Below are 18,962 nucleotides of genomic sequence, written 5' to 3' on the forward strand. Positions count from 1 at the left end.
CCCTGCCCCCCCCCCCGATTCCCGTGCAGCCGGTCAGGGCCAGGGACGAGGCTGGAGTCGTTATCAATAGAGATTTATTAACCCAGATGACTTGCAAACAGGCCGACGGGAGAGGAATCGGGGGCCGGATCGCACAGGGACCAGGGCCATGTAGGGGGGCTACGATGGACCATACAAAACTGCACCCCCCCCAGCTCTGCCGGCACCCCTCACTCCCGACCCGCAGCCCCCCCACTAGCCCAGCACACCTGTCCCGTTCTGGGGTCTCTGCAAGGGATGCCCAGATGTCTAGGCTTTGGGGCAGCGTGCTGGGTGGGGGTGACTTGGGGGGACCCCAATAAAGAACAGTGTCTCCCCCATCCCAGTGATTATGCCCCCAGACTTCAAACACCCTGAACCCCAGAAATGCAGCATTGGACCCTCAAACTTCTCCCCTCCCTGCCCCCCACCATCCCCCTGAACCAGGAATCCCCCCATAGGGGGGCAGAGGTGGCGTCCCAGAAGGGCGGCATCACTCACTTGGGGGTGTGTGGGAAAAGAGGGGTCTCATTGTGGGGGGGGGCTGTGTCTTAAAGGGCCAGTGTCACAGATTTGGGGGGCTCATGCTGGGGTCACACCTTGGCAAGGGGGTTATTTCATTGCTATGTACAGCTGGGGGCTCTGTGATATATTGGGGTTTGCGCTCCCCCTCCAATCTGGAGCAAAATGTTTATGGGGGAGGGGCTAAAAGGGGAAGGGGCTGTTGGGAAGAAAGGGGGCGGAGTCTGTGCTGAAGAAGGCGGAACCAATTGGGGAGAAGCCAATTGGGGCTTTGGGGGAGCAATCAAGGCATGAAGCTATTGGGGGGGGGGTGAGGGGGCGGAGCCTGATATGAAGGGGCGTGGTCTGATGGGGAAGCTCAGGAATATATTTAGGGCAAGCCAGGGGGTGTGGCCTGAGCCAATGGGGCGTGGCCTAATCATGTGGGAGTGGAGTCAGACCCAGGGTTGGGGGCAGAATACGGTGCCTGCAAAGCATTGTGGGTAGTATTCCATTGGAGGGTGTGAGGCCAGAGGGCGGAGCTTGTTCCTAGGGGCCAGAGCCAGAGGTGCTGACGGGAAAATGACAGTTGCAAAGGACTATGGGAATTGCTCAGTTGGGGAGGAGGGGGGCTGTGGGGCTGCTGAGGGGTGGAGCCAAAGATGCCAGTGGGGAGGGATGGGGGGCAATAGTTACAAAGGATCATGGGAAAGGTCCTGCTGGGCAAGGGAGGTGTTGTCATGGATACAGGGGTGACTGAGGGACAGGGGCGGAGCCAGGAGAGGGTGGGGCTGCAAAGGCTCCTGGGTATCCAGCAGGGTGGTGGCTGCAGGGGATTGTGGGTGTCGCTGGCTAGAGCAGGGCTTGCAAAGCCTCATGGGTATCCTGAGGGACAATACCTGCAGGGACTGTGGGTCTGGTGGGCGAGGTCTGCAAGGGATTGTGGGTAATGTTGGCAATGGCTGCAGGGGATTGTGGGTAATGGCATCTGCAGGGGATTATCAGACTGGTTGAGGGGTGGGGCCAGCAGTGGACATGGCCTGGTCGCTAGGTGGGGCCCGGCTGGCAGGCAGGACAGGTGGTGGGCGGGACAGTCGGTGGGCAGGGCCGAGGCTAGGGGTCCCAGGCCTTGTCGTGGTGCTGGGCGGGGCCCGGTTGGCAGGCAGGGCAGGCGGTGGGTGGGGTCTGGTCGCTGGGCGGGGCCCGGTTGGCAGGCAGGGCAGGCAGTGGGCGGGGCCTGGTCGCTGGGCGGGGCCCGGTTGGCAGGCAGGGCAATCGGTGGGTGGGGCCGCCAGGGGGCGGGCCCATGGCTAGGGGTCCCAGTCGTTGTCGTGGTGCTGCGCGGCGATGATGATGACAACGGTGAGGATGGTGCACAGGACCATGGCGGCGATGCCCACGGCCAGGCTGATGAAGGAGAAGTTCCGGGCCTCGCGTGACGCGATCTCGGCTGACACGATGTCCCCCCGCGCCACGGCCGTCCGTACCTGGGGGGGACACGGCGTTGGGGGGGACGTGTTGTGCTCCCCGTCGCCTCCCCCATCGACCCCTGCCCCCCGTCACTCCCACGCCCCCCATCTTCCCTGCCCCCCCACATATTCCAGCTCCCCTCTGCTGCCCCCTCGCCACCGACCTCCCACATGCCCCCGTCCGCATCGCTCCCCATTCCCAGTCCCCCACTGCTCCCCGCCCCGCTCCCGCTGACCTGCACAGCTTTGATGATGGCGATGATGCCCGTGGGCCAGAAGCAGCAGATGGTGGTGAGCACTGCGATGGGCAGGTAGTCGTGGGGCGGCCGGCGCGGCTCCAGGATGGCGATTCCTGGTGGCATCTGTGGCGGGGGGACCCCAGGGGGAGGGTTGCCAGGGGGGTACGGCTGCGGGGGGGTGGTGAAGAGAGCGAGAGTTAAACAGGAATCCACAGCCAGGTGGGAAGCCACGCCCACTTGAGTGAAGCCCCGCCCCCACCAGCAGCAGCAGGGGAAGCCCCATCCCAGGGAGGCCCCGCCCCCAGGCAGCAGAGGGAAGCCCCACTCCAGGGAAGCCCCGCCTCCCACCAGCAGGGGAAGCCCCACTCCAGGGAAGCCCCGCCCCCACCAGCAGGAGAAGCCCCACTCCAGAGAAGCCCCGCCCCCACCAGCAGAGGGAAGCCCCACTCCAGGGAAGCCCCGCCCCCCAGCAGCAGGGGAAGCCCCGCCCCCCGGGACTACCCCACTCACCGTGCCTACAGGGTACACGGGGACGTAGGCTGTGCAGGGCTGCAGCTGCACAGGGTAGCCGGGGTGCATGTACCCCCCGATGGGCAGGGTCCCCATGGGCGGGTGCGTCTGGACCATGTACCCCTGGGGGGGGGCGTTGAACTGGGTCTCCTGCATATAGGGGTCGGGGGGCAGGCGCGGCAGGGTGGCTGAGTGGTGGTGGGGGGGCCGGGGCAGGGTGGCCGAGGTGGGGGGCGGCCGGGGCAGGGTGGCCGCCCCCCCGAGGCGGGGCAGGGTGGCGGTGCCAGAGTGGGGGGGCAGGTGCGGGGGGTCACTGTAGCCGGGGATGAGGGGGGCATTGTTGGGGGCGTCGGGTGGGGGAGGGGGCGGCTGCAGTGGGGCGTTGTAGGGAGGGGGGGAGGTGTGGGGGCCAGAGTCCGGTAAGCCTGGGAAAGAAAGGGGGTAAGGTTAGAGACCCCCTTATATACACAGCGCCCCCTATATACGTACATAGACAGTGCCCCCTATATGCACGGCCCCCCTATGCACAGCCCCCCTATACACACACAGACAGCGCCCCCTATGCACAGCCCCCCTATACACACACAGACAGCGCCCCCTATGCACAGCACCCCCTATACACACACAGACAGCGCCCCCTATGCACAGCACCCCCTATACACACACAGACAGCGCCCCCTCTGCACAGCCCCCCTATACACACACAGACAGCGCCCCCTGTGCACAGCACCCCCTATACACACACAGACAGCGCCCCCTCTGCACAGCACCCCCTATACACACACAGACAGCGCCCCCTGTGCACAGCCCCCCTATACACACACAGACAGCGCCCCCTCTGCACAGCCCCCCTATACACACACAGACAGCGCCCCCTGTGCACAGCACCCCCTATACACACACAGACAGCGCCCCCTCTGCACAGCACCCCCTATACACACACAGACAGCGCCCCCTGTGCACAGCCCCCTCTATACACACACAGACAGCGCCCCCTGTGCACAGCACCCCCTATACACACACAGACAGCGCCCCCTATGCACAGCCCCCCCCTATACACACACAGACAGCGCCCCCTGTGCACAGCACCCCCTATACACACACAGACAGCGCCCCCTCTGCACAGCCCCCCTATACACACACAGACAGCGCCCCCTATGCACAGCACCCCCTATACACACACAGACAGCGCCCCCTGTGCACAGCCCCCCCTATACACACACAGACAGCGCCCCCTCTGCACAGCCCCCCTATACACACACAGACAGCGCCCCCTATGCACAGCCCCCCTATACACACACAGACAGCGCCCCCTGTGCACAGCCCCCCTATACACACACAGACAGCGCCCCCTATGCACAGCCCCCCTATACACACACAGCGCCCCCTGTGCACAGCCCCCCTATACACACACAGACAGCGCCCCCTCTGCACAGCCCCCCTATACACACACAGACAGCGCCCCCTATGCACAGCACCCCCTATACACACACAGACAGCGCCCCCTGTGCACAGCCCCCCCTATACACACACAGACAGCGCCCCCTATGCACAGCCCCCCTATACACACACAGACAGCGCCCCCTATGCACAGCCCCCCTATACACACACAGACAGCGCCCCCTATGCACAGCCCCCCTATACACACACAGACAGCGCCCCCTATGCACAGCCCCCCTATACACACACAGACAGCGCCCCCTCTGCACAGCACCCCCCTATACACACACAGACAGCGCCCCCTATGCACAGCCCCCCCTATACACACACAGACAGCGCCCCCTCTGCACAGCCCCCCCTATACACACACAGACAGCGCCCCCTGTGCACAGCCCCCCCTCTATACACACACAGACAGCGCCCCCTATGCACAGCCCCCCCCTATACACACACAGACACCGCCCCCTATGCACAGCCCCCCCTATACACACACAGACACCGCCCCCTATGCACAGCACCCCCCTATACACACACAGACAGCGCCCCCTATGCACAGCCCCCCCTATACACACACAGACAGCGCCCCCTATGCACAGCCCCCCCTATACACACACAGACAGCGCCCCCTATGCACAGCCCCCCCTATACACACACAGACACCGCCCCCTATGCACAGCACCCCCCTATACACACACAGACAGCGCCCCCTATGCACAGCCCCCCCTATACACACACAGACAGCGCCCCCTGTGCACAGCCCCCCCTCTATACACACACAGACAGCGCCCCCTATGCACAGCCCCCCCCTATACACACACAGACACCGCCCCCTATGCACAGCCCCCCCCTATACACACACAGACAGCGCCCCCTATGCACAGCACCCCCTATACACACACAGACAGCGCCCCCTGTGCACAGCCCCCCCTATACACACACAGACAGCGCCCCCTCTGCACAGCCCCCCTATACACACACAGACAGCGCCCCCTATGCACAGCACCCCCTATACACACACAGACACCGCCCCCTATGCACAGCCCCCCTATACACACACAGACAGCGCCCCCTGTGCACAGCCCCCCTCTATACACACACAGACAGCGCCCCCTGTGCACAGCCCCCCTATACACACACAGACAGCGCCCCCTGTGCACAGCACCCCCCTATACACACACAGACAGCGCCCCCTATGCACAGCCCCCCCTATACACACACAGACAGCGCCCCCTGTGCACAGCACCCTCTATACACACACAGACAGCGCCCCCTGTGCACAGCCCCCTATACACACACAGACAGCGCCCCCTCTGCACAGCCCCCCTATACACACACAGACAGCGCCCCCTGTGCACAGCCCCCTATACACACACAGACAGCGCCCCCTCTGCACAGCCCCCCTATACACACACAAACAGCGCCCCCTGTGCACAGCCCCCTCTATACACACACAGACAGCGCCCCCTATGCACAGCCCCCTCTATACACACACAGACAGCGCCCCCTGTGCACAGCCCCCCCCTATACACACACAGACAGCGCCCCCTATGCACAGCCCCCCCTATACACACACAGACAGCGCCCCCTGTGCACAGCCCCCCTATACACACACAGACAGCGCCCCCTGTGCACAGCCCCCCCCTATACACACACAGACAGCGCCCCCTATGCACAGCCCCCCCTATACACACACAGACAGCGCCCCCTGTGCACAGCCCCCCCTATACACACACAGACAGCGCCCCCTGTGCACAGCCCCCTATACACACACAGACAGCGCCCCCTGTGCACAGCCCCCCTATACACACACAGACAGCGCCCCCTATGCACAGCCCCCCCTATACACACACAGACAGCGCCCCCTATGCACAGCCCCCCCCTATACACACACAGACAGCGCCCCCTGTGCACAGCCCCCCCTATACACACACAGACAGCGCCCCCTATGCACAGCCCCCTATACACACACAGACAGCGCCCCCTGTGCACAGCCCCCCTATACACACACAGACAGCGCCCCCTGTGCACAGCACCCCCTATACACACACAGACAGCGCCCCCTATGCACAGCCCCCCACCTATACACACACAGACAGCGCCCCCTATGCACAGCCCCCCTCTATACACACAGACAGCGCCCCCTATGCACAGCCCCCCCTATACACACACAGACAGCGCCCCCTATGCACAGCCCCCCTATACACACACAGACAGCGCCCCCTGTGCACAGCCCCCCCTATACACACACAGACAGCGCCCCCTATGCACAGCACCCCCCTATACACACACAGAGTGCCCCCTCGTCCTGGGGAGCTCCGGGGGCACCCACCCTAGAATGGGGGGCGCCGGTTCCCGGGGGTTCTCTCTCGTGAGCACCGATCCGGCGCCGCTCTCGTTTTTTAGGTCACCTTCCTCATTCACTCGGTCTATTTATAGAGGGAGACAGAGGAGACACAGAGCCCGGGGGGCGGGGGAGCAAACAGCGAGAGATGGCGAGTTCCAGGATGTGTGTGTGGGGGAGATGGATGGATGGATGACACCCACCCCCACACATACACACACACAAAGCTCTGCTGGTGCCCCTCAATCCTACCCCACAGCCCTGGGCTCCCCCACGGCCCCTCCCCCCAGCCTGGCTCAGGGGTGTCATGGGTGGGGGTACAAATCGCTGGGCCGGGACTATGGCGGACGGCTGGACTGGGCCGACGCGGAGGGGGAGCGGAGTTAGGGGTTACATCTACACGACAAAAATCAGCAAGGCTCAGAGTCTGGGTCTGGCTTGTGCTACAACGCTGCAAACGGCCGTGTAGGTGTTTGGGGCTGGGAGACCCCCCTGCCAAGCCCCCAAGGTTTCCAAGCCGCAGCCCGAATGTCTACACAGCGCTTTGAATGCTTGTGGGGCAGCGTTTCACAACGCTGAAAGCCAGGAAGAGCCAAATCAGCGGGCAGGAAGAATTTCATCAGAAAAACGTTAATGTTCATTAGGAATTGTTTGCTAGAGGCCCAAACCCACAATTGGGAAAGGAGGCCGAACTGGTTAAAAAATACAACCTGGCTTAGAGGGGAAGTATAGGCAGCTATATAAAATAAAACATAACAAATTGAAACGAGGGGAAGCTGATTGTAATGAATATGAATCAGAAACTAGGAATTGTAGAAAATTGATAAGGGAAGCAAAAGGACACACAGCAAACTCTTTGGCAGCAGAGTTAAGGACAATAAGGAGTATTTGAAATATATTAGCAATACAAAGAATCCTGACAATGCTATTTGTCCATTACTAGATGGAAATGGTCGAATTATCGATAATAGTGCAGATGAGGCAGACGGGTTCAATAAATATTTCTGTTCTCTATTTGGCAAATAAAAGCCAGATGATGTAGTAGTCTCAGATGATCATGGTGAAGAATCACTTTCTATTCCACTAGTATTCAGGACGATGTTAAACAGCAGCTACTAAAGTCAGACATTTTTAAATCAGTAGGTCTAGAGCTGGCTGAGGAGATCGCTGGATCGTTAATGTTGATATCCAACATGTCTTGGGCCAATCGGGAAGTTCCAGAAGATTCGAAGAATGCTAATGTTGTGCCAATATTTAAAAAGGGTCAATGGGGTGACCTGAGTAATTAAAGACCCGTCACCTGACACTGATCCCAGGCAAGAGAATGAAACGTAGGCTATGGGGACTCCATTAATAAAGCATTAAACTAGCGTAATATATGTAATGCCAATGCGCAGGGGTTTATGGGAAATAGATCTTCTCAAACTAACTTGATATCTTTTTGTGATGAGGTTATAAATCTGGTTGATAAAAGTAATAGCTCGTCTTGGAAGGATCCTATTTCTACTGGTAAATGGTGATTTCACCACACGCACAAACCGATTCAAAGAGATTTCTACTGATCATAAACAAAATGTGCAGACAGCTAAAGAAAGGAAAAAGCGCAGCTTGAGAACTGAATGGAGTTTGCTTTAAGAACACTGACATTGGCTATTCGGGCATGCTGTTGGCGATTTCGGTTTGAATGGTTATAAATCATAGAATCAGAGACCGTGGCCTGCCCTCAGAGGTTAAGGAGAACAATTTACCTCCCTCCTCCTTGTAACAAAGCTTGAACTTTTTGAATCGTAACGTTAAATAATTCCTGTCTGACCGCCCTGATCATTACCAGCAACTACGAACATGTACATCGATAAACATTACACAATGCGTCACACCCATCATTTTGCGCAACTGTCAATATTTCAATTGATGAAAATATTTTAAAAATTAAAAACCAACGTGGATATTATCAAAAAGCAAAACTCGCCTTCTGCCCAGCCTACTGCTAGTGCTGATGTACGACACTCGGCCTTCTGTGAGGCGTCCGCCGCGGTACCGCACGACATTGTTCAGAGTCAACCCGGATGGCACCGGGGCCAGCCATTCTCGGGGGAAGAAAGAAAGGCCCTGGCTGAATTCAATGAAGACAGGGCACAGCTGTGGCTTTGACACGGTATCCCCAGAGGTACTACAGCATCTTGGGAAGACACCAGCCAGCACTGCTTGGCATCTTCATGTCACTCGGCGTGCGTGACACCCACGAGGTGGCGGAAAGCCAAGGTGAAGAGACCACCATTGTCAGCAGTGTCACAGACACCCACAGAGCCTCCCGCCCAGGGCCGAACAGTGTTGGCGTGGCGCTCCGGCTGATTTCCACCCAAAGCGAAGCACCGCTGACCAGTGCTGGCCCTCGCTATGTGCACTGAGAATGGATTTCCAGAGAAGACGAAAACCGGGCTCTCTTTGTGTGACCTGACAGCAGCCGGTGACACCAGCCGGCACACTGGTCGGCTGACAAGATAGCACAGGTTCTTCCTCGAAGGTGGGTTGTCATCGTGGCAACCGAGCTGCTGCTCCAAGGTCGATGTTTCCAGGTGGCTGTGGGCCACCACAAAGCGCCTGGAGAGTCCAGCAAACCAGACTCTCCCAAGGCTGGCACCACGTCTAATGCATCCACCAGGGACCAGCCGGCTCGTGGGCCTCAAGGGGCCGTGACTTGCAAAGCCTGAGGAGGGCCTGAAGAGTCATTGGGCTGCCACCCGTGACTGGTGCGAGAAATAAGCCACTGCTCCGGGATAGGAGACGCGCCCGCCACCGAGTGTAGCAGGACTCCTACTGGGACCGTGCTGCACACCCCCAGCAGCAGCTCACCGGGGTGGACAGCTGGGAGGGAGCCCCAGCCACTCCCGGGAACTCCCACACCAAGGACCTGGCTTTGGGCTCTGGCGCCAGCGGCACACGGTCAGGTGGGGCGCGGTTCGCTGGGCCAAGGCCGCCCGTGCCTGCGGCATCCAGGACAGCCCACTGTGCATCCGGACGCGGCGCTTCACGCTGGACCCGGCAGACTCAGAGCCCATTGCGGGGCTCAAGACCATTTTGCATTCCCACCCCCCCCATAACTTTGCCTTGTCCAAGCGTCATCGTTGGCTAGCTAGATACCCGCAAACAGGGCCTCCCCGCCGAGCCGGGGGGTGTCCAGCAGGTCCCGCAAGGATCCGTTCTTGGCCCTCCGCAAATTCATATTTTTCTCAATGACTTGGGAGAAAACATCAAACTGTGACGGATAAAAGGCGCCGACGACACAAACCCCGGAGAGCGGGACCAGCGAAGAAGCAGGGCCCGGATCCCGAGGGGCCGGTGGGGCGCAGGGGATCTGGGCCAGAGCCAACAATCTGCGTGTCAATCCGGCTCCATGTGAACGTCTCCATCGAGGAGCGGAGCGTGGCGGCCGTAGGGCCAGGCTGGGGGACGCAGGGACGCCGACCCAGGCTGTGGGCGATGGTGGAGAATCAGCCGACGGGAGCTGCCGGGGCGGCGCAGGGGCGAAGGGCGAACGCCGGCCTGGGCCGTGGCCGGGGGGATCTCGGGTAGGAGCCGGGAGGGGGTTTTCCCGCGGCTGGGTCCTGGCTCCCGTTCCGGTGCCCGCGATTCGAGGAGGACGTGGGTCAATCGGGGAGGAGCCCCCAGGACGATGAAAGGGTTAGAAAACCGGCCTCCGAGCGAGACCCCCAGCTTGGTCCATGAGCTGAGCACGGCCGGCGAGGGGGGGACGTGTCCCCGGCTGGAGGCACCGACCGGGGGAACCAAACACCCCCCCGGGGTCCTCAGGCCGGCAGGGGATCGAACCCCAGCATGGGAACAAGGGGTCAGCTTGTGCCAGGATGGGAATTACCCCCCACCTGTTCTCCCATCATCCCCTGCTCCAGCGCCCCATCACTGATCCCCCCACCTGTTCTCCCATCATCCCCTGCTCCGCCTGCCCCCATCCCTGCTCCCCCCACCTGTTCTCCCATCATCCCCTGCACCCCCCACCCCATCACTGCTCCCCCCACCTGTTCTCCCATCATCCCCTGCTCCGCCTGCCCCCATCCCTGCTCCCCCCACCTGTTCTCCCATCATCCCCTGCGCCCCCCACCCCATCACTGCTCTCCCCACCTGTTCTCCCATCATCCCCTGCGCCCCCCACCCCATCACTGCTCCCCCCACCTGTTCTCCCATCATCCCCTGCTCCCGCGCCCCATCACTGCTCCCCCCACCTGTTCTCCCATCATCCCCTGCGCCCCCCACTCCATCCCTGCTCCCCCCACCTGTTCTCCCATCATCCCCTGCGCCCCCCACCCCATCACTGCTCCCCCCACATGTTCTCCCATCATCCCCTGCGCCCCCCACCCCATCACTGCTCCCCCCACATGTTCTCCCATCATCCCCTGCGCCCCCCACCCCATCACTGCTCTCCCCACCTGTTTTCCCATCATCCCCTGCTCCAGCGCCCCACCACTGCTCCCCCCACCTGTTCTCCCATCATCCCCTGCCCCCACACCCTCCATCCCCTCCCCTACACACGCCTGCCCACCCATTCCTCAATCACCATCCCCCACACACTCCCGTGCCCCCACCTGCTCCCCATTCCCCATCCCCACTACCCCTGCCCTCCATTCCTGCTGTCCCTCACCCGCTCCCCATAACCCCATCCCTACTCCCCCCAAATCCATTCCTGCCCCCTTCCCTCTCCCCCCCACAACCCATTCCTCCTGCCCCCACACCTGCCCCCTCCTTGCTCCCCCACACCATTCCTGCTCCTCCCAAACCTGCCCCCCTCCCCACTCCCCCCACACCCCATTCCTGCTCCCCACACTCCCTGCCCCCTCCCCTCTCTCCCCCCAAATCCATTCCTGCCCCCTTCCCTCTTCCCCCACAACACATTCCTGTTGCCCCCACATCTGCCCCCTCCCCTCTCTCTCCCCACACTCCATTCCCGCTCCCCACACGCCCTGCCCCCTCCCCTCTCTCCCCCCAAATCCATTCCTGCCCTTCTCTCTCCCCCACAACGCATTCCTGTTGCCCCCACATCTGCTCTCTCCCCCTATACGCCATTCCCGCTCCCCACACCCCCTGCCCCCTCCCCTCTCCCCCCACACTCCATTCCCGCTCCCCACACCCCCTGCCCCCTCCCCTCTCCCCCCACACTCCATTCCCGCTCCCCACACCCCCTGCCCCCTCCCCTCTCCCCCCACACACCCCCTGCCCCCATCCCCACTGCCCCCAAATCCATTCCTGCCCCCCAGCCCCCTCACCTGTTTTCTCGGAGCTCATCTTGCGGGGGTTGGCTCCGCTCGTCTCTTCTCCTGCGAAGCAGCCTGGCTGGGGGGGGGGGGGAACTAGCGGCAGCGGCTCCAGCGTCACCGCCCCCCCCCCCAAACGAGCTGGTACCCGGATCCCCCCCCCCCCCCCCAGCGCCTGAGCTGCAGAGACAGGGACCCGCCAGTCAGAGAGACGGGGCAGGAACAATCGCCCCACAGCCCCTGCCCCCCCACTCCGCCGGCGCCCCTCGCTCCCGACCCGCAGCCCCCCCTCCTCCGCCGGCGCCCCTCGCTCCCGACCCGCAGCCCCCTCCTCCTCCGCCGGCGCCCCTCACTCCCGACCCGCAGCCCCCCTCCTCCGCCGGCGCCCCTCGCTCCCGACCCGCAGCCCCCCCGCTCCACCGGTGCCCCTCACTCCCGACCCGCAGCCCCCCGCTCCGCCGACGCCCCTCACTCCCGACCCGCAGCCCCCCGCTCTGCCGGCGCCCCTCACTCCCGACCCACAGCCCCCTCCTCCTCCGCCGGTGCCCCTCACTCCCGACCCGCAGCCCCCCGCTCTGCCGGTGCCCCTCACTCCCGACCCGCAGTCCCCCCCCGCTCCGCCGGCGCCCCTCACTCCCGACCCGCAGTCCCCCCCCCGCTCCGCCGGCGCCCCTCACTCCCGACCCACAGCCCCCCGCTCCACCGGTGCCCCTCACTCCCGACCCGCAGCCCCCCCCCCGCTCCGCCGGCGCCCCTCACTCCCGACCCGCAGCCCCCCCGCTCCGCCGGCGCCCCCCACTCCCGACCCGCAGCCCCCCCGCTCCGCCGGCGCCCCTCAGTCCCGACCCGCAGCCCCCTCCTCCGCCGGCGCCCCTCAGTCCCGACCCGCAGCCCCCTCCTCTGCCGGTGCCCCTCACTCCCGACCCCCAGCTCCCCCAGCCCGGCCAGCGCCCCTCACTCCCGACCCGCAGCCCCCCCTGCTCCGCCGGCGCCCCTCACTCCCGACCCGCAGCCCCCTCCTCCGCCAGTGCCCCTCACTCCCGACCCGCAGCCCCCCCTGCTCTGCTGGTGCCCCTCTCTCCCGACCCGCAGCCCACCTCGCTCTGCCGGTGCCCCTCACTCCCGACCCGCAGCCCCCCCGCTCCGCCGGCGCCCCTCACTCCCGACCCGCAGCCCCCAGCCCGGCCGGTGCCCCTCACTCCCGACCCACAACCCCCAGCCCGGCCGGTGCCCCTCACTCCCGACCCGCAGCCCCCTCCTCCGCCGGTGCCCCTCACTCCCGACCTGCCGCCCCCCTGCTCCGCCAGCGCCCCTCACTCCCGACCCGCAGCCCCCTCCTCTGCCGGTGCCCCTCACTCCCGACCCCCAGCTCCCCCAGCCCGGCCAGCGCCCCTCACTCCCGACCCGCAGCCCCCCCCGCTCCGCCGGCGCCCCTCACTCCCGACCCACAGCCCCCAGCCCGGCCGGTGCCCCTCACTCCCGACCCCCACAGCCCCCTCCTCCGCCGGTGCCCCTCACTCCCGACCCGCAGCCCCCCCGCTCCGCCGGTGCCCCTTGTGACGGAGCAGGGAGCAGGGCAGATTTGACCTGGGAATGTTGCAGGGGGGTTGCAGTGGGGATGTGGGACTTCCCTTGAAGGAAGCTACCTGAGCTGTAACCTGAGCCAGGAACGGGGGTGGGGAGAATTAACACCTTCTGCCCGGGAGACTGAACAAAGGAGAGGAGCAGCAGGAGGAGGGGAGTTTAGTTTCGGTTGGGGCTGGGTGGTGCAACGCAGGGAACCCCAGGCTGGGGTCTAAGCTCCCTGAACCTCCCCGAGGGACCTAATTGAGGGGGGGTCTGGTCGTACCTACACGCTCTGCTTGAGACTGTGTTCCTGTCCTTAAATAAACCTTCTGCTTTACTGGCTGGCTGAGAGTCGCAGTGAATCTCGGGAAGAGGGGTGCAGGGCCCTAACTCCCCCACAATCCGCAACAACTGGTGGCAGCGGTGGGATCTACTGCACCCCGTGGACGGCGCTTCCTGCAGTAAGTGACTGGGGAGCAGTAAAACGAAGGGGGATTGATGGGGACCAGGCGTGCTGAAGAGTGAGAGAGAGACGGTTATTACCCCTGGGAGTGTGTGACCAGCGAGAAGGACTTTTGCAGTAACAGGGTCCCCCGGGGGGATCGCAGCGAGTGGTCCCAGGGGCGGAGGAGTCTGCAGCTCGACCCTGGCAGAGAGGTGGTGACCTCGAGAAGGGCTGGCACACTAGGGGGCCCCCTGGGAACTGTGGGGAGCTGTGAGCACACAGGCCGGTGAGTGGCCAGCAGGAAGATGTATGCCAAGCGGCTTAAGAGCAACCTGGTGGAGCTGTGCAAGCAGAGGCGGCTGCGCATTGGGAGGCTCACCAAAGAACAGCTCATTGCCCAGCTGGAGGCGGAAGATCGCGCGAATGAACTGATCCCTGTGTCTCAGGGAAGCAGCCTGGCAAATGCAGCGCAGGCACCAGTGTCTGTCCCAGCTGGGAGTGGTCAGCCGGCTGCTGAGGGCTTCCCGAGACCCCTCCTTCCTATGCCTAGGGGAAGGGTGGGGAGGAGCCCAGCAAATACCGAAGGCGCCGTGACCCCCCCGGCCAGCAGGGGGTCCCCCCCGGCAAAGCCCACCGGCCAGCAGAGGATCCTCCCGGCGACGTTTGGCATCCGGGGAGCGGAATTGGCTGGAATGGGAGAAAGAGCTAAAACTGAGGGAGCTGGAGGATCGTGAACAACAGAGACAGCATGAAGAGAGACAGCGTCAGCATGAACGGGAGGAGAAAGAGAGACAGCATCAGCGTGAACGGGAGGAGAAAGAGAGACAGCATCAGCGTGAACGGGAGGAGAAAGAGAGACAGCATCAGCGTGAAGAGAGACAGCGTCAGCAGGAACGGGAGGAGAATGAGAGACAGAGACAGGAGAATGAGAGACAGCGTCAGCATGACCTGGAACTGGCGAGATTGAAGGGCAGCGAACCCCCGGCTGCGGTGAGTGAGGGGGGACCCAGGACTGCACGGAGCTTTGATAAGTGCATCATGGCCCCATACAAGGAGGGGGAGGACATGGATGACTTCCTGGAGGCCTTTGAGACGGCCTGCGAGCTGCACCGGGTGGATCCCGCGGACAGACTCCGGGTCCTTACCCCCTTACTGGACCCCAAATCCGTGGCATTGTACCGCCAACTGGGAGAGGCAGAGAAAGGGGACTACGAACTATTCAAAAAGGTCCTGCTACGGGAGTTTGGGCTGACTCCTGAGATGTACCGGGAAAGGTTCCGGAGTCAAGATAAAACCCCTGAGATCTCATATCTGCAACTAGCCGTCTGCATGGAAAGATACGCCAGCAAGTGGGCTGGTGGGGCCCAGACGAAGGAGGACCTGATTAAACTGCTGGTACTGGAGCAACTGTATGAGCGGTGCCCATCTGACCTGAGGCTGTGGTTGGTGGACAGAAAGCCAGAGAACCCGCGACACGCCGGGCAGCTGGCTGATGAGTTTGTAAAGAGCCGGTCAGGGGGTGGCAGGGAGGAGCCCCAAAGGAACAGGCCCGCCGCGATGCAGAGAGAGAGTCACCCTGGGACCTCCCAAAGGGGGAATATGGGGAACCCCCTCCCACGGGGAAGGCCCAGCATCAGGGACAACCGACCGGCTCGAGGGGACCCACGGGACCTGAGCTGCTATTACTGCGGCCGAAGAGGCCACGTTCGGGCCCAGTGCCCCAAGCTCAAGGACAGACTGAGCAGACCGAACCCGCACCGGGTTAACTTGGTAGAGGCCCAGACGGACGAGGGGCAGGCTTCCCACGCAAGAGGGGCTGGCAGCTTATCAACTGCTCAAGAGAGAGAAGGGCCCCCGGCCAGCTTCTCTGGGGGGCCAGATGCTCCGGATTCAAAGTTCTCCGTTTACAGGGTTGGCGCGGGGCTGTCCCTGCGGAGCGAGTGCCTTGTTCCCCTGGAGGTGGATGGAAAGAAAGTTTATGGATACTGGGACACGGGCGCAGAGGTGACACTGGCCCGGCCCGAGGTGGTGGCCCCAGATCGGGTGGTGCCCAACACCTTCCTGACCCTGACCGGGGTGGGCGGGACCCCATTCAAGGTTCCCGTAGCGAGGGTACACCTGAAATGGGGGGCCAAGGAGGGCCCCAAGGACGTGGGAGTGCACCACCATTTGCCCACTGAGGTGTTGATGGGGGGGGACCTAGAGGACTGGCCAAGCAGCCCCCAGACCGCCTTAGTCGTGACCCGTAGCCAGAGCCGGCGAGGGGCACTACGCCCTGACCTTGGGAAGGATGTCCCACCGGAGGCACCGAACCCTTTCCGGGTGGGGAGGGAACACCCAAGGACAGGCCGCGGGGTGGCTGGGGCTCCCGACCCAGCCGACGAGAGGGAGCAGGTCCCCATCCCTTCCCCAGCCGCCGAGTTCCAGGCCGAGTTGCAGAAGGACCCCTCCCTGCGGAAGCTAAGGGGCCTGGCTGACCTCAGTGTGGTACAGACCATGAGGAGAGGATGCAAGGAGAGGTTCCTGTGGGAGAAGGGGTTCCTGTACCGAGAGTGGGCTCCCCCAGGGGAAGTGGAGTCGTGGGGGATCAGGAGGCAGCTGGTGGTTCCCCAGAAGTTTCGCCACAAGCTACTGTACCTGGCCCATGACATCCCTCTCGCAGGGCACCAGGGGATCCGGCGCACCAGGCAGAGGCTGCTACAGAACTTTTACTGGCCCGGGGTCTTCACCAACGTCCGGCAGTACTGCCGATCCTGTGACCCCTGCCAGAGGGTGGGGAAGGCCCGGGACAAGGGGAAGGCAGCATTGAGACCTTTGCCCATCATAGAGGAGCCTTTCCAGAAGGTGGCCATGGACATAGTGGGACCTCTCAGCAAGACGACCCGGTCTGGGAAGAAATACATCCTGGTGGTGGTCGATTTCGCCACCCGCTACCCCGAGGCAGTGCCCTTATCGTCCATTGAAGCAGACACTGTGGCGGACGCGCTGCTGACCATTTTCAGCCGAGTGGGGTTCCCCAAGGAAGTCTTGACGGACCAAGGGTCCAACTTCATGTCGGCCCTACTCCGGTGCTTGTGGGAGAGATGTGGGGTCCGGCACAACTGGGCCTCAGCATATCACCCCCAATCCAACGGGCTGGTGGAGAGGTTCAATGGGACGCTAAAAATGATGCTGAAAACATTTATGAATCAGCACCCGCAGGACTGGGACAAGTACTTACCTCACCTGCTGTTTGCGTACAGGGAGGTACCCCAGGAGTCTACCGGGTTTTCGCCTTTCGAACTGCTATATGGAAGGCGGGTAAGGGGGCCCCTGGACCTGATGAGAGACGAATGGGAGGGGAAGGCCACTCCTGACGGAGAGTCGGTGGTGGAGTATGTCCTGACCTTCCGGGAACGACTTGCCGAGCTCATGGGCCTGGCCAGGGAGAATCTGGCCAGGGCCCAGAGGAAGCAGAAGGTCTGGTATGACCGCACAGCACGGGCCCGCGCCTTCGCCACTGGGGATCAGGTGATGGTCCTCATCCCCGTGAGGAAAAACAAACTCCAGGCCGCCTGGGAAGGGCCCTTCAAGGTTGTCAAGCAACTAAACGAGGTAAACTATGTGGTGGAGCTGTCGAACCGGGCACACCACCACCGGGTGTACCATGTGAATATGATGAAGCCATATTATGACAGGGGGAATATGGTGTTGGCCGTGTGTGGACAGTGGGAGGGGCAGGGAGATGACCCTTTAGTAGATCTATTCCCTGGGACAAGAGTTGGCTTCCCCCTGGAAGCAATTCCCCTCTCTGATCGGCTAACCCCTGCCCAGCGAGCTGAGATCGGAGGGGTGCTGCATCTGTACCAGCAGCTGTTTTCCAACCAGCCTGGACGCACTAATCTGACTGTCCACCGGGTGCAGACAGGATCGCACCCGCCTATAAAATGCTCCCCCTTCCGAGCCACAGGGAAAACTGCTCAGGACCTGGAAAGAGAGGTCAATGACATGCTGGCTTTGGGGGTGATCCAGCCGTCTTCCAGCCCTTGGGCCTCGCCGGTGGTGCTGGTCCCCAAAAAGGACGGGTCGATCCGGTTCTGTGTGGACTATCGGAAGCTCAATGCCATCACTGTAGCCGATGCCTACCCCATGCCCAGGCCGGATGAGCTCCTAGACAAGCTGGGAGGTGCTCGGTACCTTACCACCATGGATCTTACAAAGGGCTATTGGCAAGTGCCGCTGGATGCAGATGCCAGGCTGAAATCGGCCTTTGTCACCCCTCTGGGGCTCTATGAGTTCCTGACCCTGCCCTTCGGCCTCAAGGGAGCGCCGGCCACCTTCCAGCGCCTGGTGGATCAGCTACTGAGGGGGATGGAGAGTTTTGCCGTGGCGTATATCGATGACATCTGTGTCTTTAGCCAGACCTGGGAGGACCACATATCCCAGGTTAGACAAGTGCTGGACCGACTCCAGAAGGCTGGGCTGACCGTAAAACCGGAGAAGTGCAAGGTGGGGATGGCTGAGGTATCCTACCTAGGCCACCGGGTGGGAAGCGGCTGCCTAAAGCCGGAACCAGCCAAAGTGGAGGTGATCAGAGACTGGCCCGCTCCTCAAACCAAAAAGCAGGACCAAGCCTTTATTGGGATGGCAGGGTACTATCGGAGGTTCGTGCCCCACTTTAGCGCCATAGCCGCCCCCATCACTGAGCTGTGCAAGAAGGGGAAGCCAGACAAAGTGGTCTGGACCGAGGAGTGCCAGGAGGCTCTCCGGGCGCTGAAGGAGGCTCTGGTCAGTGGCCCAGTTCTGGCAAACCCAGACTTTGACAAGCCCTTTATGGTGTTCACCGACGCCTCAGACACAGGACTGGGGGCGGTGTTAATGCAGGAGGATGAAAAGGGGGAGAGACACCCCATCGTGTACCTGAGCAAGAAGTTGCTACCCCGGGAGCAGAACTACGCGGCCATCGAGAAGGAATGCCTGGCCATGGTGTGGGCCCTCAAGAAACTAGAGCCATATCTCTTTGGGCGTCACTTCACCGTGCACACCGACCACTCTCCCCTGACCTGGCTGCACCAGATGAAAGGAGCCAACGCCAAGCTCCTGAGTGGAGCCTGCTCCTGCAGGATTATGACATGGACGTGGTCCATGTGAAGGGACGTGACAACCTGATAGCGGACGTGTTGTCCCAGA

At 62.5% G+C, this 18,962-nt stretch overlaps 1 protein-coding gene across 1 annotated transcript; it reads right to left on the bottom strand.

The window, feature by feature from the left end:
* Positions 1-57: 57 nt before the first annotated feature.
* On the bottom strand, positions 58-11,870 carry PRRT1 (proline rich transmembrane protein 1). The gene is made up of 4 exons (XM_054015169.1): positions 11,795-11,870; positions 2,738-3,162; positions 2,225-2,395; positions 58-2,006 (listed from the first exon to the last, which is right to left on the bottom strand). Exons 1-4 carry the CDS (start codon positions 11,811-11,813, stop codon positions 1,830-1,832), a joined length of 792 nt encoding a protein of 263 aa, XP_053871144.1. The 5' UTR covers positions 11,814-11,870; the 3' UTR covers positions 58-1,829.
* Between the last annotated feature and the right edge of the window lie 7,092 nt (positions 11,871-18,962).

The sequence above is a fragment of the Malaclemys terrapin genome, unplaced genomic scaffold, assembly GCF_027887155.1.
Source record: "Malaclemys terrapin pileata isolate rMalTer1 unplaced genomic scaffold, rMalTer1.hap1 scaffold_58, whole genome shotgun sequence".
NCBI classification, from domain to species: Eukaryota; Metazoa; Chordata; order Testudines; family Emydidae; genus Malaclemys; species Malaclemys terrapin.